The sequence below is a fragment of the Euwallacea fornicatus genome, chromosome 2, assembly GCF_040115645.1.
Source record: "Euwallacea fornicatus isolate EFF26 chromosome 2, ASM4011564v1, whole genome shotgun sequence".
Lineage (NCBI taxonomy): Eukaryota > Metazoa > Arthropoda > Insecta > Coleoptera > Curculionidae > Euwallacea > Euwallacea fornicatus.
In genome coordinates, this window is record NC_089542.1 from 7548370 (window position 1) to 7569997 (window position 21628).

Below are 21628 nucleotides of genomic sequence, written 5' to 3' on the forward strand. Positions count from 1 at the left end.
AAATGATGTTTTTTGAAAGAAATTTTATCAACACTGATAAGTCAGATATTAATGAAATTTTGACAACAATGTAAAACCAAGTACCAAACTTTGTCAGACTACAAAGTCTTTTCATAATGATCAGAAAATTAGGTTTGTCTTCCTTGGGGAAAAAAATGTAACACTACAATTAAAATAAAAATTGAAAAACTTCAATTATCATAAAGAAAACTGCAACCTTGATCCAATAATATGGGTTCTGATTAAAGATTTTTCAGCATCAAATCTCAGAACGAAAGTTTTTCTGGGACTACTTTAGGTGACGGTGAAAATGATCAATAACCGTAAATATTGTTCATTTATACCATATTTTATATTAAAATAAAAATGCAAAAATAGAAACTAAACAAGTATGACTTAAATCTCTTCAACAATAAAAAATAATAAAACGATCGAGTGTGCTAAAATCCTTATTGCAGCTTTGTCTAAAATATTTTATAGCGTAAAAAATATTATCTTTTTATATTATGCGGTACATTAAGCCTTTTCGATTTCGAGTGCAATTTTTTAAAAAGAGTAGGTAAATCTTTCTCAGGGAATAAAGTACACATAACCCCTTCTAACAGCATGTAAAGCAGTCTGCGATTCAGTACAGGCCGCTGAAATAGATCAAAAATCGTCAGCAACCCTCTTCTAGTTGTGTCCGAGCCTATGACGTGTTTCAATTCATCTGAAAGACAAGATAATAAAGCTGCTTTAGCTGCAACCCGTGTCCGGTTTTTCGTATCGTTAGTTCTATCTGATTTCTTGTCGTTTCTTACGCCATTTGGCCAGAAGGATTGTCTAGAAATGAATTTAAACATTATCAAACAGTGATTCAATGTTAAACTCACTTGAAGATATAAAGATAATAGGCCACGTTTTTTGGACTTGTAATATAGGAAACGTAGTCTAAGATTCGCCTATTTACAATATCACCGAACATCGTTCTGACTATTTGTCTTAAAATTGTGACTATTCGTCGACGTAACCATTGATTTCTGGATTTTAAATCGAACACCTCGTCCATTAAAAGCAGCATTATTCTTAGTGGAATGTTGTCGTCGGTCTGAAACTCAGAAAACAATAATAATAAAATTTATTACGTGTTGCTTTGAAATTACCTCTTCTATGGAAGCTCCAACTTTACTAGTTTCGGGTGGTTTTCCAGATTTGCTGTGAAACACCTTGGTTAATCCCCCTACCACTTCATCTACGGTGTTAATTAGCTGCTCAGGCATGTTTTTTATGCTCTTCATTCCAGATTTTATAGGATTAACAAGCGTGTTTATCTAGTAATTAAATGAATATAAGAAATATTTGTTAGATATTCCTAGGCCTTATTATCAATTACATTAGATGTATGAGGGCAAAATCCAAAAGAGCCTTTTACCGGCCAATTAGAGAAAGCTCGCACAGAAGGATAGGATGAATATGCTGAAATCCGTAAAGAATTTAAAAGGGACTTAAAGTATCTGTTCTGGAACATTCTTAGTTACATTTCATGCATATGTTTGTTATATTCAAGTCGTATGAGGTACCACAACTTTAACGTTTCCAAAATCCTTATTTAATATGGAGTATACTTTGTATAGTTGTGTTCAATGTCGTTTAGATGTCACCAACAGTGTTGAATCGTTAGCACGTTACAACGTAATTTCGAATAAAATAGAACAGACCTTATTTCAACGTATTTAATTCAATATGCGAATAAATTTTAATGTTTTATTACTACACATTTTACCTTGAAAATTTTGATCTCTTTCGATCAATTTATATATGAATCAATCCAGATATTTAGAGTATTTTAGTTAATTTTAGCAATATAATTTTGTCTCGCTTTTTATTTCCCCCTCTCGCCGAGGTTAGTTCAAACTGCAGGCTACAGAAAAGAGAAATTTGGAACGGATTTCGGAATTGATAACAATTGTACATCTAGTTTAGCTTTAGGCAAATGCCAAAACCAAGAGAAGGGCACAGGTTGAACATCTGACACTGCTTACGATAAGACTTGGGATAGGGGGTAAGTCTCAAAAAACAATCGAAAATTTAACTAATTTACACATAATTAATTTGAGAATAATTTTTTACCGATTTGGCATTAAATTGCTAAATAGCCAACAATCAAATCTATAATATCTCGATGTGATGGTGACGCCTCTGCCTCATCACGGTAGTAATTATGAGGTTCAATCAAGAAACTTTAAATTCGGCGCCACAGTTTAACACCTACCTAAAGTTTGTTTTTAAGGCCTATTAAATATCCTGGTGACTGTCATGCATTTGAAAATTTTATGAGGTCTATTCCGGATGGGTACATATTATATATGCCGATTTGGAACGTGATAAAAAATATCTTTTAGCACGTTAGATAGCATTTGTTACACTGTAGACATTAATAGGCCTTATCAGACCTTATCAAGCAAATATAACATTATATTCTTAGAGAATTCTGAATAAAAAATATTCTCGAAATTTACCGTGGTAGAAATTGGTCCTCCAGTCACGCGGTCATAGTCGCCCTGCTCTAGAAACGTCATCAACAGTTCCCTGAGACCGTAATGCGCGTTTATCACATGATTTTGGCACAATTCACTCATGTAATGACCCAACATCTTCATGCGGCGCTCTAATACTGCTCGGTCCATGTTGTGGAATGTTTTTTTGCCCGGAAAGGCGATTTTTGAGAGACCCGAGTACTGAAGAAAATATTGTCTTTTCATGAAATAATATCTCATACTTCTGGCAACATTACTTTTTCTTTTATTTTAGTATGTAAATCGTAGAAGTCACTATATCGCCTATAAATATGCCACTCCTCCAAATATCCCGTGGAATATTGCCGACTTACTCTTACTGCATATATGCCGAAGGTTTTGCCTTTTTCACACACAATTCCTGGGAATAAATTAAAAAAAAAACGTAAACTTCATTATATTTATCTTTGACCACCTTACATACCTGTTTCAATAATATTCACATTTAGAACAAAATCGCCAGTCTTCAACTCTAGATTTTTCTCCTCTTCCACTCTGGATTCAATATTTTCCTTGCAAGTATGAGGGTTAAACACAGCCTCTCCATTTTCATTCTTAAACATTGTGACATCACTCAAGGATCTCACATGCTTCATTGAAGAAGCAAGCTTCGAAGGAGGCTCCACTGTTAAAAAATTATTGTTATACTTGGCACTACCTTCCCCCACTTCCAAATTCTCCACACTATTTAAGCTGAGATTATCTTCTTCAGCGAAACCTTGAGGAACCAAGTCTAGCTCGTGCAAAAGCTTCACATAAATTTTGCTTTTTTTAAAGGGTTGCAAACACTCCCTCTCCATTTTCTCCAGCAGAGCTTCATGTACGTTATCAAACCAATGTTCTGAAGGTCTTTCATTTAAATTTCTAATTTTGAAATGCAAATTTTGTGATAGATGTTCGTTTATTTGAACGCGCTCTTCTTTTTTTCCTCCTAGGAATTGGTCATAGATGCTGAGGGCTGTAGAACGTACCCATTCATAAATCGCTGAAGAATGTTCTGAAGATTTATTTAATGAAGTTTTTAGTTCCGCAAGTTCTTTGCCTACCGACTTCTTCCAGCCTAGAAAAAATGTCTTAAAAAAGTATTTAAATCAGATTTAATGATTTACCTTCAATATTGAGATAGAAAAATAAATCTAGCTGCTTCTCTTGACTAGAGACAAAATCTATGAAATATGACAGTCCCAAATTATCTTTAAGTATCTGCTCCAGGCTTAAATCTATAGTTTTAATTTTATCTATGGGAATGTTTTCAAGCGAATCTATAGAATCTGAAGAATGTTCAACTTTAGACAGACGAGCATTGATTAGTTTTATCACATAAGAAAGACTACCCAGCTGTTGTTTAATTGCCAGGTCTTCGCCTCCAGCATCACGAGACCTCTGAATAATAAAGATTAAATGATATTTTAGCCAATGATTTATAGAGAACATACCAAATTATGAACCTCACTTTCAACTAAGTCTTTAGTGCTTTTAAGCTCCTCCTCATTTTCAGTTAATCTTATGGTTGTCAGGAACACTTCACTTGAAATTTGAGTATTTCTTAAACACTGACAAAATCTCATTAAATGAAATAAGGTTTTGTGGAGAATGCACTTACAATAGAAAAAATGACTTGATTAATATAATCAGGGTCTGTGACTAAATTGAACAAAGGCAAAATGACCCCATTAGAAAATATATCCCTTAACAAAAATCTAAGGGGTTTGCATTGAAAATCCTCATCTGGTAGCAAAATATAAAGTAGAACTTCCATGATCTCAGATAAAAATTCTAAAAGTGTTTATTGGACATATGAGTGTGGACTCACAGGATTTGGTACCTTTTTCATTGGTAACATCGGTGCAAATAGCATCTCGACAAACCTCAGTTTTTTCCATTTGAAATTCTAGATCAAAAAAATGGTCCTCAAGGGAGTAATTTTTGGTCTCTGATAAGTATAATTTTGAGTTACCCACAGTCTTGTCAGTATCTGAAAGTGAAAAATTTTTATATTTGGTAAGATACTTAGGTTCATCAAAAAAGGATAAGTAAATTGAACTGTAGGTACAGACACGGTGATTCTACATAATTGTAACCAATTTTCCTTATTACCTTAAAGGAATATTTTAAATATGTACAAGTGTTATAGTATTTCAACCAATTACACTGCTTCTATTAGGATTTTTGTAGACGGCTTCATTGTACCACAACTCACCTATAGCAATGATTTTGCCGCGTTACTTAATTGTACCACTGAGCGCTTCACATAGAAAGATATCAAGAGGATAAAATTTACTATAAAAAAATGGTTCTAAAAGGGAATTTTTACTTAACATCTTTCTATAAAGCAGGTGTTTTCAAACGAGATGTTGATATTGCCAAATTAGAAGTTCACTTACATTAATCTAATTCTATACTTTTGTATCAGTTAGTACAACCAACACCACAAAAATCGCGTGTGTGGACAGGCAGACGCTTCTGCTGACTGCCACTTGAGTCTGGGACGTACTTCTTACCACTGTCATACACAATATTGGTTTGTCTAGACAGATCAATGCAAAAACAATGGATTTGAATGAGAGGTATTTTACAACAATGAAATTACATTATTCAGTGAGCTGATAAAGTTATGTGTGTCTCTGGGAGTTCTTACTTTCTTAGCAAATAAATTTAGTCTAATACTCACCTCTCTTAAATTCAGTATTTTTCCCCATATACCAAAAAACATCAGTTTCACTTTTATTCCTTTTATGTCCACTCTTTCTGCTTGGAGAAGATTTTGTTTCTCTCACTGGTGAGTTTTTCATATCCTGGTTCTTTTCATGCAATTTCATTTTTGTCCTTGCCTGCTTGTATAACCGTAAATGAGTAGCTGCATCATCAACTAATTGCTGAGTTAAATAAGGTATCCAATCAACCTCCTTTATTCTACAAAAAACAAAACATAGCAGGCTCTGTAGTCAAACAAGGGATTAAAACCAAATATAAGTACCTGTTAGAAATATTAATCGCAAAAGTTTGTGCTGTTTCTCGAACTGTAACCTGAGGGAACTCTGTATTGACTGAAATTAAACTATACCAAGGTTGTACATAATCTCTGACAATGTACCCTAAGATTTCTTGCAAGGAACTATCAATAAGCTCACTTCCAGTAACGCGACTGTCTGTTTTTGGTGCTCTCTTTGGGCTTGTTAGTAGGGCTTTAATTAATTTTAAACCACCCTCGTTCTGATAGTTAGTTGTGAGTGGATTCCCTGCACACTTACTGTAGAATTTGTCTACGTTGCCTAGTTTTAGATAGAGGAGTGAGAAAGCTCTACAATGAATATTAAATTGCAATTAGTATTAAATTAATATTAAAGTAAGAACTTACCCAAGGATAAAAACTATTAAGCTAGAGATACTTATTAGCTGGCCTAAAACACTAAAAGTACTTATAAAGACTATCACAATCAGGCCAATCCAGCCAGTAATTTGGGGTTCCATCTCCCATACAGTATCACAATAAAATTTTAAAAATATATTCTCTGTAATATCGCTGTCGAGTATGAAGGTTATTTAATTTATCAAATGATTTGTATTAATAAATGATTAAATTGAATGCCATTTATCTTAATGAACATGCCTAATTCAAATAAGTGAAATTATATTAGTTTTATTTATTTATTATCTTCTATTTGTTATTAAATTAAATTATTATTATTATTTTTTTAACATCAAAATAAGTAAATGTCAAAGCTGAATTGACATTTAAAAGTAAACAAAAGAATAGAAACATCTGTTTACCATCAGTCATAAGTCATTAATGGGATTTATTTTTCAAATAGAAGTCACAACATGGCATCAATGCAATAAATCGTCATTTGATATACAGGGTGTTGACTAACTGATGCATTAATTTCAAATGATGTTTTCTTGTCACATTTTATGAAATAAAAACGTAATGAACGTATGTCCTATCTTGATTCGTTTTCGTGATACAGAGTGTCAAAGTTTTTTTTTTAGGTTTTTCATAAATAATTTCAGACGTAAGGGATGAAGTTCAGTAGTCAGGGAGCTTTCCGAGACAAGAAATTCAAATATGATATCGGTTTACTGCGATAAGTAGAAGATTATTATTACATATTTATTAATAAATTAATTTTTTGATGAAATGATGTGCAAAGAAATTTTTCATCGTCCATATCTCGAAAACCATTGCTTTGAAGGTTTTCGATCAAGTAAATATTTTTTATTAGGAATTGATGGAGGAATAACATGTAATTTATTAGAAGTCAAAATAGAGGGTTTTAAAAGCGTTAGGGCAAAGTTAACACAAGGACATTACTGTAGGTGGCGCCCCTTACATATTGCGGCAAAACTGATTTTATGTTTGAATTTCTCCTCTCGAAGAACCCCTAAATATTGGATTTCATCGAGATATTGCCCTTACATCCGAAAATATTTATGCAAAACGGAAAAAAAATGAAACTTTGACACCCTGTATTACAAAAACGAATGAGGATAGGACATACGTTTATTAGCATTTTTTTCACAAAATGTGACAAGGAATCACTACTTGAAATTAATACCATCATTTAGTAAATACCCTGTATATCCATATTTTTTTTATTTCAATTTTGAATTTAAATTTGAATTTCAAGGTATATTATGAGATTTAAATATAAGTTCGTTTAATTTTTTTAAATTTTACTATATTTTTTATAAAAAAGGATATTCAAAATTTTTATAAATATGGTTTCACTCTAAAAGTGTATGTTTCACAATTAATTATTCACTTCGCTTATCCGCACATCGGAATTTCAATCAAAATAGCGTGAAAACTATTTTTGTCTTCAAGTTCAACAGAGCATTTTTCATTTCGTTGATTTTGTTCGAGGGTATTTTTATATGTGCGGTAATAAATTATTATCAGGGACGGACGTAGTACAAACTAAACTTATCAAAGAAGTTCAATTTATCTATGGAAAAGAACAATAACAGATTTATTTCAATATATTTTTGTTTAAGCTCCGAAGTGGGAATCATGGTAACCCTGCACGGAATGCAATCGAACACCATTGTTTTTTATGTTTTTTAAACGTTTGTAATAAAATGTCCCAAAATTCCCCTCATTTTGTAGCTTGCCTAATTTACAATTCGTTTTAATGAAAAAAGCATATTTAAGCATTTCTGATACACTTAAAACCTTTTTTTTCCCACAATATATCCGAATTAAAACGATGCAAGAGTATATTTCATGCACCCTCCAATTCAACGGGATTTTCCCCGAAAAGATGCGCACCGACACCTATAAAACGTGTAAAAACGCCAAAATGGTCAATTCATAATGGGGTGAAGCGTCGATTATACCATGGCGAGATTCATCGCTACCATTAAGGCCATAATTACGCGGGTGGTTTTCGCGGCCCACGGTTTTATCGGTATTTGGCAAGTGACCATTTTCAAGAAAAATTCGTTTTATTGGTACCTAAGTTCGCCTATTTTGCTACTTTTCTTTGAAGGTATATTCACATTAACTATAAAGAAGAATCAGGAGTGGAAGTGGTAAGTCTCAAGTTACGGAAGATGATTTTGTCAGAGAAATAATTTATAGTCTGAGAGAGCTTTTTGAATGTTGAAGGTGATTAATAACAATCTTTTCGCGCGTTAGCGAAAGTACATTTTTGAGTTTTTAATATCGTCATGCTTATGCACACGTGTGTTGTTGCCAAAAACCATTAAAACGAGCCTAAAATATAAAATAAACCATGAATAAGAGTGATATCCATTTTCAACTAAGACCCCAATAAATTCGCGGTAATAAGGTTTTTGGCGTCCCTGCCCTATAAGCTTTTAAGCAAAATTTTTGGTTTAATACATTAAAGATATTAATTAAACGTTTTGTTCGTTCTCCCAAAAATTCAATGAACATAATACTTCACATTTGCTAAATATGCATAACTGCTATGATTAACGATCTCCTAATGGAGACCTCGCAAATTTTGTCCCCAATAAAGCAATTTCCGGCCCATTTGGGCCTCATTTTAAGTTTAACTTCTCCTTTTCATGGCTTTCTAATGGCCTCACGCATATCAACCCATTTAGGTATACAGGGAGATCAATATTTTTAAGTCTAACTTAATCCTGTATTAAGAACGTCTCTAAAGAATTTTTTCCTAGGTTTTGCCCTTCAGTATTTTTATATCTGGCTAGTATAGTGCCGGCCATATGGCTTCTGGAACTAGACAAAGTGGACAAGAGAATGAAAGCGAAAGAGGAGCTGGATTTACCCATCAATTTTTCTCCGGATAGTGAACTTAAAGATTTACACAATTTAATCGGCGTAAGGATTTAGTCATATTTTTATTCATTCACAAATATGTGGACTAAACTTATGTGAATTCCCATTTGCATAATTATTACACAGAATCGCTTATCCAATAATCAACTACATAATTATGAAATTATTTTTGTGCTAATTGTCTAACATTTTTAGTCGCATTATCATAATAAAAATTTATATCATTTCTGATTTTGTAATGGAGTATTTTTAGCGCTATCTAAAATTTTGATGTTCCAGGTAGGAATAAAGTTGCCAGAGATATCTCTAAGCACAGAAACGTGGATAACATTAATCGAACAGTTTTTAATGCTAATTCTGATTATTGGCAGATGGATGTTGCCAAAAGGTGACCTCACCCGGGATCAGTTAAGCCAATTGTTGTTAGTTTATATCGGTAGGTAAATTACAATAGCTCACATATAATAGATATACATAATAAGGCAAAAATATTTTCGCTTTTGTAATATTCTCGACAAAATGGTGGCCACAATTTCCAAATACCTGCCTTTTATAATATAATATACTTAATATTCAAATCGTCAACTAGTTTTGTCAGCAAGGCGAATTTTTAAAATAGTTTTCACTTAAAAATAACTATAAAAAATCACTAAGCAATTTTACGCACCACCGGCTGAACTTCGTTTAAAAAGTATTTATAAAATTTGGAAATTATTCACGTAATGAAGGCCGACCGGTGCCAAATTTTTTTCCCACTCGTTATTTATGAGCAGGACGGAAGTGAGAAACTCCCGTCGGATAAACAACTAAAATTACTTTTTGTTTACCGATTTTATTGCAAATCGCCTTTCACATAACCTGAGTCAGTTTCCAACAATTTTTTGCCGAAACCCACGTTAAAATCCCCTCTACAACCATGACGCTGATAAATTTAACTGAAGAATTCTATAACTCTAATTATAGAACATTTAATGGGAAATTAATGTTGAAAAACACAACATTTTCCCTAAATTTAACTTTGCAAAATATGATTTGGATTTCTATTTTTAGCCATCAGGTAATAACATTTTTGTTTCAGGAACTGCGGCTGATATAATCGAGTTCTTCGACTCCTTTAAAGACGATAAAATCGCTAGTGAGCCCATATTAGTGCTGCTTACTTTGGCCATTTGGTATCTATTTTAACTTAAAAACAACTAACTGTTGCTCTAATGAATATATATATACTAATGGACAAAACTAAGGAAACTTTTCAATATGCACATATATTTTTAGTACCTTTGAAACAAATCATATATTTTTATAAAAGTATTTAATTAACAAATAACAAAGTTTTTAACATAATAATGTGTTGAATATCTCCAAGAAGAAAGGAACAAAAAAAAGCAAAAATAGGTTGGACAAAACTAAAGAAACTATTTCAAAAACAACAAATATTTGAACATATCACAATAAAAAAACAAAATAAATTAATAATGGGTAGAATGTCCCTTATTTGCAATGACTTCTGCGCATCTTTTTGGCATTGATTCAAGAAGGATGTTGATTTTCAACATATCCATGTCTCTCCATGCTTCTCGAATGGCTGCTTTAAATCTGCTTTATTTGAGATATTTTTTTTCCGAACCTGAACTTTTAATTGACTCCATAAGTTTTCAATTGGATTCAGATCCGGACTTTGCGCTGGCCAGTCCAAAATAGCAATCTTTGCTTCTTTAAGCCAGGAAGTAACTATTGCCGCTTTGTGTTTCGGGTCGTTGTCATGCTGGAATATCCAAGAAACGGGCAGATTTTCGTCACAAAATGGTTCCATTGTATTTTTAAGAATGTCTAGATAAAGAAATCTGTCCATTCTTTCATCAATAAAATAAATTGGACCCATTTTAAAACCCGAAAAACATCCCCAGAGAAGAACTGAACCTCCACCATGTTTTATGGTAAGTAGTGTATACTTTGGGTCATATCTTTTGCCCATTGGTCGCCTTATCCATGAAATCCCATCAGATCCAAATAAATTGACTTTTGTCTCATTGCTAAATAAAACTTTTTTCCAAAATGTCTGATCACAATGTAAATACTTCTGTGCAAATGCAAGTAGGGCCTTTCTGTTTTTTGAAGAAATAAAGGGGGTTTTAGCTGGTCGTCTGCTTACTATGCCAACTTCATTACATCGCCTTTGTACAGTCTTATAACTTAGATTGTCTACACCCAATTCGTTTAAAATTCCTCTTGCAGACAAATTCGGTTGTTTCATGGCTATACGTTTTATCTGTCTGTCTAGATTTTTGTTGGTTTTTCTTGGCCTACCACCACCACGTCTACAAATAATCACGTTTCCTCGAGTCTTGTATCTACTTAAAACTTTGGATAGCACAGATTTATGAATAGAAAAATGTTTTGCAATATCAGCTTGCTTTGTTCCATTTTGAAAAGCTCCAATAATTTTTGATTGTAAATTTTGAGATAAATACCTTCCAGTAGGCATTCTCAAAATATTATAGCAAACACTGTAGCACTCAAACCCTGTGGTGAATATGAATATATTTTGCAAAATAGAATTCAACCGATAATGTGTTTTGCCAAAAAGTTTCTTTAGATTTGTCCCAATAAATAAACAAATAATGAAACATTATTCTTATCACTGAAAATTAAAAAAATGTATATGGTACGTATTAAATAAATATTTCCTCAGAAGTAAATAAGATACACATAAATGATGTACAGGGTGAAATTAAATTTATTTTTATATATTTGAAAAGTTTCCTTAGTTTTGTCCATTAGTGTATATATACAGTGTTCGCCATTATTCCGGCCTTGGTTCCTGGTGTCTTTGTATAAATATCAATATGAAATGTTTAATACAGTACTCATTTATATTGGAAAACTGCATGATTTAATAATATTTTTGTTTATACAGAGTGTTTCGTTTTCGCTGGGCAGCATAAAGTTATAATTTTTTAAATACCAACCCATAATTTTTTTTATGCCATTTGATGAAACATTAATTTAGAAGGAAAATACATTAAACATTTTTTAAATTGATTGCGACGTTGCCATATTAGAAGGTAGTGACAGGTAATATGACAACTAAATGAAATAAGTAATTTATGCTTTTGTTAAATAGAAGCAAAGCCTACTAGAATAAATCTGTTGGATTATAATAATGCCTGTTGCAATTTGATTGAAATTTTGCAAACATCTCCATAACTGTAAATGTTAGATGAAAAGATGTTATTGCAAATTAATAGAGAATTAAAAACTACATTAGAAGGACTTGAAAAAAATCATGAGTACCATTTAAAAAAAACGAGTTTCAGCAATTTGTAAAATTTGCAAATTAGCGCTCTTATACAAGAAAGGTATGGTGCATTAAAAAAATGTTTTAAAGTTTTTAAGTACCTCTGAATTTCATTTACTACTTTACAAAAACAAATTTCAAAAAATATCAGTTTTGTAATAATTTTTTTCTGATGCTGCATTTTTAAAGAAATTTCTCTAATATGGTAAGGTCGCAACCAATTTGAAAAATGTTTAATGTATTTTCCTTCCAAATTAAGGTTTTATCAAATGGCATAAAACAAATTATGTGTTGCTATTTAAAATATTATAACTTTATGTTACCCAGCGAAAACGGAACACTCTGTATAAACAAAAATATTATTAAATCATGCAGCTTTCCAATATAAATGAGTACTGTACTAAACATTTCATATTGATATTTATACAAAGACACCAGGATCCAAGGCCGGAGTAATGGCGAACTCTGTATACAGGGTGTCCTCGAATTACGTGGCCAAAATAATACCGCAGATTGTTTGAGTGAAAATAAGTCGATTTAACTAAACTTCTCTCAGTCCAAAAGTTGATAATTATGGAGCTACAGGGTGTTAAAGTTGAAAAAAAAATCAAATTTTCTTTAATATCTTTCGATTTCTTTGAGTTAATTTCACGAAATTTCATATTTAAGGGTGTTTTAGGATACGAAATTCAAATTTATTAACGATTTAGTTGTTTCTTCTAGGGGGCGCCACAAGCGACCATTAGAACACATTTAAATCTCTGTAACTTTTTCGTGCCATCGTGTATATTATTTTGGTATTTAAAAACCTTTTTCCCTACCTTTTATACTTAGAAAAGGTATACTTTATTGACGTCGCCAGAAGCAACGGTTTTGGAGAAAAATGCATCTAAGCCTGATGATGCATGCAAATTACCTTAAAATTATTTTCCGTTAAAAAAAATTAAGTTTTTCAAAAATAATTATTAGTAAAGGTATAACAATAAGTTTTCAAAATCAGATATTATTAAATAGAAAACAAAAATAATAATTAACAAAGAAACAACAACAAGCGAGAATAACACTTACTAATTAATAAAATTATTATTGGCCATACTTATGGATATTTACAGGAACAAAAAGCGAAACTGACAAGAAAAACTGAGGGCTAAATAAAAAAACTGACATTTGAGAAACAAATTCAAGTGTTAAAATGTCAATTAAAAACATAGCCAACTGAGTTATTTACTTAAAAGCGCCAACGCAAATATGCAGCGCATTAGAATTATGCGTTTTTCTCCAAAACCGTTGCTTCTAGCGACGTCAATAAAGTATACCTTTTCTAAGTATAAAAGGTAGGGAAAAAGGTTTTTAAATACCAAAATAATATACACCGTGGCACGAAAAAGTTACAGAGATTTAAATGTGTCCTAATGGTCGCTTGTGGCGCCCCCTAGAAGAAACAACTAAATCGTTAATAAATTTGAATTTCCTATCCTAAAACACCCTCAAATATGAAATTTCGTGAAATTAACTCAAAGAAATCGAAAGATATTAAAGAAAATGTGATTTTTTTTTTCAACTTTAACACCCTGTAGCTCCATAATTATCAACTTTTGGACTGAGGGAAGTTTAGTTAAATCGACTTATTTTCACTCAAACAATCTGCGGTATTATTTTGGCCACGTAATTCGAGGACACCCTGTATATATGGAATATTATTGATTTTAGGTCATGGAGTTTAATGCAATTCACAGTGGTACTCACAGCTACAAAATCGAGAAAATCGAGATTGATGTCGACAAGATCTACAATAAAGAAGTGAGTGGAATAGTAATTTTTGTGAGCGATATCTTGATTCGTGGAACTTGAGTCACTTGGTTAATATCAATTGATGAAAGGCCGAATCTGTTATTTCGTAAACATTTTATTCGATCTATATGCGGAGGAAAAAGATTTTTCGTAATTTGTGTTGAATTTTCTACAAAAGTTCAAGAAGTTTATATTTTTTCATTTCTGAATTTTTTCCAGAATTAAAGCTCTAATTGTAAGCTTAGCGGTAACTTGAATAAACGTTAGCGGTAGCAATCCGAAGGAAATTGGCTCAAAAAAGAAAAATAAACATCAATTTTTAAAATGCAACAATATTTAATATCAAATTCTAAAAATAGACGGAAAATCTTTAACTTTGTCCATTTAAATTGTTATTTGACTCCAGCGTTTTAAGGCGTAAAGTCAATATTAAATACTGCGGAGCAAATAATCGTCATTTTCTGGTATATGTTCTTAAAGGAAGACGTATATAAAATTGTATTCCATTTTACTATTTAAGACATCAGGTCTATCATAGTTTTTATCTGCATTTAAGCTCATATGATAAACAAAGATAGCTATATCATGCGGGGTAAGTAAGTGGCGCTGAATATAATTGATCCACACAGGAACAATGTTGGCAAATGACAGTTTTAGCAGTAAAAACATAAATTTTTTGATATTAAAAATTCGTGTTTACGCACGTGAACCTTCAAAACGGCCAGCCAGAGCAAGCTTCGTTCGAACGTTTACTTATTTTCGAATAGAAAATGATTAATATATGCAAAAAAAATTATGAATTAAAGTTTGCTTTTTTGATATTTTTCATCTGACCCATATCGACGTCGGGTAGGCGTTTTCATTTACGTACAAAGAAAACAAACACGATTATTTCCGTGAGGTATAACTGGTAATGAGGACGTTGTTTGTTACGCACTTTCATTCAAGTTTTCAGGAAAATTTTCGGAAATAATAACAATAATAATAAAGTGAAATGTTATGGATCTGGCAGCTTAAACAAATACTGGGAAATTCAACTTTGTGCGGGAATATACAAAAAATATATATCGTAGAACACATGAAGGTTGTTTTTCACCGAATATTGTTTTTGGGAAATTTCAAATTTGTCGTCACAATGGAGCTTTTCTGAAAATATTTTTAGACATAACCGAATATAGCTTACAGTAATAATTACGAATAAAGTCCAAACTCCATATGTGAACTCTTGTTCTATTTGATTTTAAATAGATTCAAGACTCATGAACTCAACTCTTACATAAAATATATTGATTATCTCATTCCCAGATAGACCCATGAAATAAAGGAAAAACAGCTTGAAAACCAATCCTGGTATTTGCGTAAAAGTTTTTTTTACGACTGTTAACAATGTACGCTATATAGCTAATATAAGCTACTGTTGAAAGTTATGTATAGACTCTGGACATAAATATGCTATAGCTTGTTCATTACAAGCCGGATGGTAGGCGGACAGTTCCAGGTATAAATAACAAATGGGCTATTTTCCTGTTTCAAAAAAATCAGCATTAAGGAAAATTTGACTTAAATTGTATTTGAATTACAGTGCTGCGATCTTCCGCAATCAGAACAAAATCCTATATGGAGTAGAGTAATACAACATAAAATACCGATATGAAGGATATTATTTAATTTTAATGGAAAATTGTGGGAGCAATAAAGTCATCACTGCGACTTAAATGTATTCCCAATGGTTTAAACCAGTTTCAAAATTTATGGTTTTCAAGTGAAAAGTTTTACAATACATCTTTTCCATAGAGAATAGACTGTATACAGGGTGTTTCAATTTTAACCCACATAACTTTAATAGGATATTGAACTTCCAAAAATAATATCAGTTTGCCATATAAACCAACGTCCAATCAGGTTCCATTTAGTAGATACACAGAGCTTAAATTTTATTTAAAAAATGCAAAATACAAATTTCTTCAAATAAGGTTAAAGATTCGTTAACAAAATTTTGAAGATCTTGATGATTATAAACGACACATATGTTTCACTTAGAAAAAATATTTTTCACCTTTGCCAGTGGCGTGCCTATATCTACTAGCTTTTCTGAAAGTAAAATTTTTTCTTAGATTCCTCGTTTAATTCTGGAGCAATAGTTTTTCATTCGACCCATCGTTTCCAAGTAAAAAAAATTAAAATCATCCATACCAGTAGCTTAGCACTTTTTCTGAAAAAATGTCGTCTAACATGGAGGTAGGCACACCACTGAAAAACTTTTAAACACTTTTTTTTCAGTAAAACATATGTATCGTTCATAGAGGCCAACACCTCGAACATTTCGTTAAACAATTTCTACTTCTTTTTAAAGAAATTTAATATTTTCTATTTTTTAAATTAAATTAAAACCTCCATATCTGCGAAAGGAAGTCGTACTGGATATTACACTCCTGGTCAAATTTAAGTGTACAGCTGATTTCTTTACAAAAAGAAATAGAAAAATGAGACGGTTACTGCTGTATAATTTCTATATTAAGGACGGAAACAAAAATTTGATTCGTTAATTATTTTATTTCTTTATTAACACAACAGTCATACATTTTAATTACATAGAAAGTGATAGTTGGCCAAATTAAAGTGTACAGCAACAAAATATGCATTTTTTTCAAATTAAAAAATATTCAATTTCATGAATTTTTAAAACAAATCAGTAATTAATTGAATCTCCTTTAGATTCAATGACTTTCAACAATCTACGGTACATAGAACAACACAAAGTTTTCAAAAGGTTGGGTTTGTTTATTTTAACTTTCTGCGCTGCTTTTAAAATTTCTTCCCATAGTTCCGAGTCAGAGTTGTATGCTCCTTTTTTGTACACTTCCCCAGAGAGTGCTCGCCAATAATTTTCTATTGGGTTCAAGTCTGGAGAGCGCGCCGGCCAATCAAAAACCTTCAATCCCATTTGTGATAACCCTTCTTTTGTGACTCTGGAAGAGTGAACGGGTGCGTTGTCCTGTAAAAAATAAAAATCTTCATCTGGAAACAATGATGTCATCCACGAATAAACTTTCTCCCGTAAAAGAGTTAAATAACCTTGGCTATTGATTCTTCCAGAGATTCATTCCAGCTGAAAATGCCCTGAAGCAGTTATTGCTCCCCAAATCATCACCCCTCCACTTCTCATTTGGCGTTTTGGGCGATAAAACGATGTTGTTGATCTATCTTCCATGTAACTATACTCATTATCAGGACCATCCTTTGAGAATTTTTTTTCATCGGTGAATACTGTCTTTGTCCAGATAAAGTCTCCTAAAGATAACCACTCTCGAGCTTTTGCCACTCGAAACTCACGGTGGGCTTTGGTGAGAGGAATTTGTTTGTGAACTTTTTTCCATTTAACACCCATTTGAGGAAGAGTTCTCTTTATGGTTCTTGCAGATGCGACCAATTGCAAGTTTTCTTTTAATTTCCGAGAAGTCACCAACTCACCTTCTCCTGCTAACCGGCGAATTTCTCTTTTAATACGCGCTTGGCTTCGCATATTTAACTTTGATTTGGGTCCTCTCTTCTTTTTCACTCGATTGTAATCCGTTTTATACATTTTTGCAACTGTAGAATGAGACAGATGAAATTTTTCAGCAACAGCACGATAACTCATACCACGCTCAACATCCTTTTTAGCTCTAGTGATTAAATCGAAAGAATACATTTTTAATTTGTTCTTTTCACATAAAAGGAAAGAACTAGACTGATTTAAAATATAATCTCGTGTTTACATATAAAATATGCGATGTGCACTTTAATTTGACCAGGAATCTGTTAGTGTTTATTTATTAATCCAATTCTCATTTGAATTGTCAAAGATTAATACACAAATAAGTGATGGGCATTATATATTTTTCTTAAAAGTGTGTAAGCGAAGTGTTAAACCGAAAAAACTTGAATAACATATTAAAATTACTAAATTTTGCAAATATTTTAATTGTACACTAAAATTTGGCCAGGGGTGTAGTTTATCTACCAAACTGACAATATTTTTAGATGTTCAATGTGCTATTAAAGTTATGAGGGTTAAAACGGAAACTTCCTGTATTTACCCTTGAAATAACGAAACTATATAGTAATTTCTTTTTTTTTGGTTAGACGCATTGGCGGCAGCAATAGGGTTTCACCAAGACGCCAAATACATGCCTTAAGATTTAAACAAGTTTAAAAATTTATTACTTCGTAAACAAAAAATTTTAAATATCCCTTTTTAGTAGAGATAAACCTGTACATCTACGAACAGAATACTGAAAATATGACCTCAATTCGCCACTTTAATGAGAAAGCATTGAAGCATGAGATCGAGGGTTCAAGCAGGTGGACAAATTTGTAACGAAATAAGACCTTAGAAAGTCTCTTCCAGGTGAAGATGAGCCTCAATATTTACCGTTAATATACTGAAGATATTATTTAAATTAGAAAATTTATTTGGAGGTTGAGGGGTGGGAGTAACAGGGCATCATCGATGCTCAAAGTGTATAACCATTCGATGATTCAAACTACGCAAATTTAAAATTTGGTAACTGCCAAACGAAAGTTTGTAGAAGGTTCCGTATAGGAAAAACTTCAGAGCACGCATATTGAGTTAGAAATTATAGGTAATAACAACAGGATATACAGGGTGTTTCCTAACTACGTTTAAAAAATTTAAAGGCGTAATCCTCGAGTGATTTTGAGTCAAAAATGTCTAATAAACATATGTCCGCAAATGCCTTGTTTCCAAGATACAGGGTGTTGAAATGTGACAAGAAAGAGATTTTATTTCCAAAATGACTCAATTTGGGTGTTTGAATTTTAGAAAATACAATTTTTGGGGGGAATGCTTTAATGATTAATTATAAGAATTGTTGAAAATGACCACCATTACTCATAATGCACGCTTCCATCCTTCTTGTTAATGATTGTCTCACTCTCTCGAAAACTCCTGCTGTGTTGCGTATCGTTTCACATCCGGTAATTATACGTTCCTGAAGTCGATCTAGAGTGTATATTGGGACAGCATAGACAAGTCTCTTCAGATCACCCCAAAAGTAGAAGTCCAGAGGATTACAGTCAGGGGACTTTGCTGGCCACGACTGATTAGGCTCTGGGACACCTCTGCCTATCCATTTATTTGGGAAAGTTGCATTTAAGTGCTCGCGCACCGTCATGCATAAACCACATTTGAAGCCTCTGTGCAATAGGTACTTCTTCCAGTAAAACTGACAAAGTATTTTGCAAAAGATTTAAATATGTTTCTCCATTAAGATGATGCGGCAAAATGTAGGGTCCTATCAAATAATCTCCAACTATACCGGTCCATACGTTTAGAGAAAATTGATGTTGGAACCGCTCGTCCACAATTGAATGAGGATTTTCATCAGCCCAAATGTGATTATTGTGGAAGTTGATAATTGCACTTCTGGAAAACGTCGCTTCATCTGTGAACAATACACGAGAAAGGAATTGTGGATCTAATGCAACTTTTTGTAGGATCAATTGACTAAACTGAATACGTGGAGGATAATCTTGAGGTAACAAGGCTTGTACTCTTTGTATGTGGTACGGGTAAAGTTGTTGCTCTTTTAAAACAGTCCACACTACTTTATGACTAATATATAAAACGGCAGCTATTTTACGAGTACTTGTTCCGGGGTTTTCTTCAATACGTCTTAAGATTTCTTCCTCCACTTCTGGTGTTCGACGTGTTATTGGCTTTCCTCCTCCTGGAGTTTTCATAAGAGATCCTGTATCACAAAGACGTTGAAATAGGTTTTAAAGGTTTGGTTGTTGGGAGCTTGGTGGTTTGGAAACCTTTCCATGTAAATGCGCCTCGCTGCCAAACACTTACCATCAGCAAGGCCGTAAACAAAAACCATATTGGCCATTTCTTGATTAGTGTAATTAGGCATTTGAAAAATTTTCAAAACTGAGGTATAATCTGATTTTTGGGATACAGAACTAAATTCTTTCACTTTAGAGAGTAAAACACCAAAATCACACTGACTATCTTGTTTATAGTAGTGGAAGTAGCAAAAAAACTAACAATAAACAAGTTAGTAAATACCACCAAACCTTTAGAAACCTTTAAAACCTTTTTCAACGTCTTTCAGTCAACACCCTGTATCTTGGAAACAAGGCATTTGCGGACATATGTTTATTAGACATTTTTGACTCAAAATCACTCGAGGATTACGCCTTTAAATTTTTTACACGTAGTTAGGAAACACCCTGTATAATCAAAATTCTACATGTGTCCTCAAAAATTCAAGCAAATTAAGAATTTGTAATTTCGAAATAAAGGCCTCTAAAAGGTTTCTTATTGAGCGAGATAAGCGTCGGTATTTGTCATTGAAATACTTAGTGAGTAATGACTGTACGAATTCCCCGATTTGAGCCCCGTCATCAGACTAAAATTCTGGCATTCAATATCTGCGTCGACAATATCGACACTCATATTTAAAAAAACCTTTGACTACTATCACGTAAACAGCATTATATGAAAAATTAAAATTATTTCCCGAATATTTACATTTTTCTACAATGAATGATCAATCTCGCATCTTAAAATAGCGCTGAACGGCTTTTCCTAACTCCGACGACCGTCACGAAACACTGAAATAATAGTAAAGCCCACTATTTATACGTAAATCGTTTAATTAGAATTTTGGAAAATCCGAATTTCCCGGATTTGAGAAATTTTCCAGATCGGAGAGCTGTTGCACTATCGACGTGTGGGGCATCGCCCTCAATATCACCCTACAAGACGCCCCTTTCCTAGTCTTCAGACTTTTGTTGATAACCCACTTCAAAATTATCTCCTACATGAACGTTTTCTTCACCTGCAAGAACACCTTGGTGATCCTGCTGCAGCTCTATCGACTTTATGTGGTGCACAGCGAGCACACCAAGAAAAAGAGCGAAGACGAGGAACTGACTCATATCGCCATAATTTCTAAGGGGGATATGTGTGGAAAGGGAAGCAAGAGGAGCAAGAGTAGGGGAAGGAAGATTGCTGATTTCGATAGGTTTTCTGAAGGAGAGGAAGAGAGCGATGGTGCGCCTAAAACTAAAAGGTATTTAAGTGAAAAATTCATGTCAGAAGTACTTTGAAGCATCTGATCTTTTGCAGGAAAATCAAAAGCTTAAGAAAGGACACCGGATACTCCACCGGTAGTTCGCATACCAGTAACAAACGTCATCAAAAGAAAGCGCGCGCCAAAAGCCGTGACTTGGAAGAATCAACGAAGAAGCCGAAAAAATTGAGGAGAACAGACAATGAAACACGCGGACGTAAGAAACTTGAAGAAATTCTATCAGAGGGGTCCGAGAGCGAAGAATATTGGCCGTCGAAAAGCAAAGAACGTTCCAGAAGTTTCGAGAAGACGCGCAAGTATTCTCGCGAAGTTACTCTCTCAGTCACCACGAGTGACCCTTCGTCCGAATGACGCCATCAGTTGGCCATTATGGCGATTTTTTGCTTGTATATTTTCATCTTTATTTGCTGTCTGTTTTTCATTTATTGCGGGGTGGCTTCGGAGGGACTTATTATAGCGAAAGTCAATAGAACTAATAGGACTGTAATTTAGGACTAGGTGGACGAATAGAAATCTTGTTGTATGCTACAAAACATTTTTTATATCATGATCCCTTATCGATATTCAAATGTACAGGGTGTTCCGTTTCGAAAACATGAAGTTTAAGTTCACT

At 33.0% G+C, this 21628-nt stretch overlaps 2 protein-coding genes across 3 annotated transcripts; one reads left to right on the forward strand and one right to left on the reverse strand.

Annotated features, from left to right (window-relative positions):
- Nucleotides 1-356: 356 nt before the first annotated feature.
- Nucleotides 357-6288, reverse strand: LOC136350206 (sorting nexin-13-like). 2 transcript variants are annotated; one of them, XM_066301721.1, is made up of 13 exons: nt 5914-6288; nt 5533-5856; nt 5227-5468; nt 4381-4530; nt 4159-4331; nt 3992-4108; nt 3665-3938; nt 2980-3615; nt 2774-2916; nt 2499-2717; nt 1143-1310; nt 873-1087; nt 357-822 (listed from the first exon to the last, which is right to left on the reverse strand). In XM_066301721.1, exons 1-13 carry the CDS (start codon nt 6024-6026, stop codon nt 492-494), a joined length of 3105 nt encoding a protein of 1034 aa, XP_066157818.1. In that variant the 5' UTR covers nt 6027-6288; the 3' UTR covers nt 357-491. The 2 variants fall into 2 exon arrangements, with proteins under 2 accessions (XP_066157818.1, XP_066157819.1); XM_066301722.1 differs by lacking the exon at nt 5533-5856.
- A 1605-nt stretch (nt 6289-7893) lies between these two features.
- LOC136350219 (transmembrane protein 26) lies at nt 7894-21517 on the forward strand. The gene is made up of 7 exons (XM_066301738.1): nt 7894-8087; nt 8703-8865; nt 9103-9259; nt 9902-9995; nt 13832-13921; nt 20626-20994; nt 21051-21517. Exons 1-7 carry the CDS (start codon nt 7894-7896, stop codon nt 21364-21366), a joined length of 1383 nt encoding a protein of 460 aa, XP_066157835.1. The 3' UTR covers nt 21367-21517.
- The last annotated feature ends 111 nt before the right edge of the window (nt 21518-21628 follow it).

Bases quoted from the DNA above. Each gene is read 5' to 3' on its own strand.
- LOC136350219 (XM_066301738.1), top strand. From the start codon at position 7,894: ATGGCGAGATTCATCGCTACCATTAAGGCCATAATTACGCGGGTGGTT. The intron at 8,088-8,702 runs GTAAGTCTCAAG...ATTTTTTCCTAG, and splicing joins AAGAATCAGGAGTGGAAGTG to GTTTTGCCCTTCAGTATTTT. The intron at 8,866-9,102 runs GTAAGGATTTAG...TTGATGTTCCAG, and splicing joins ATTTACACAATTTAATCGGC to GTAGGAATAAAGTTGCCAGA.
- LOC136350206 (XM_066301721.1), bottom strand. From the start codon at position 6,026: ATGGAACCCCAAATTACTGGCTGGATTGGCCTGATTGTGATAGTCTTT. The intron at 4,332-4,380 runs GTACCAAATCCT...AAACACTTTTAG, and splicing joins CGATGTTACCAATGAAAAAG to AATTTTTATCTGAGATCATG. The intron at 1,311-2,498 runs GTAAATTTCGAG...TTTAATTACTAG, and splicing joins GAGGACCAATTTCTACCACG to ATAAACACGCTTGTTAATCC.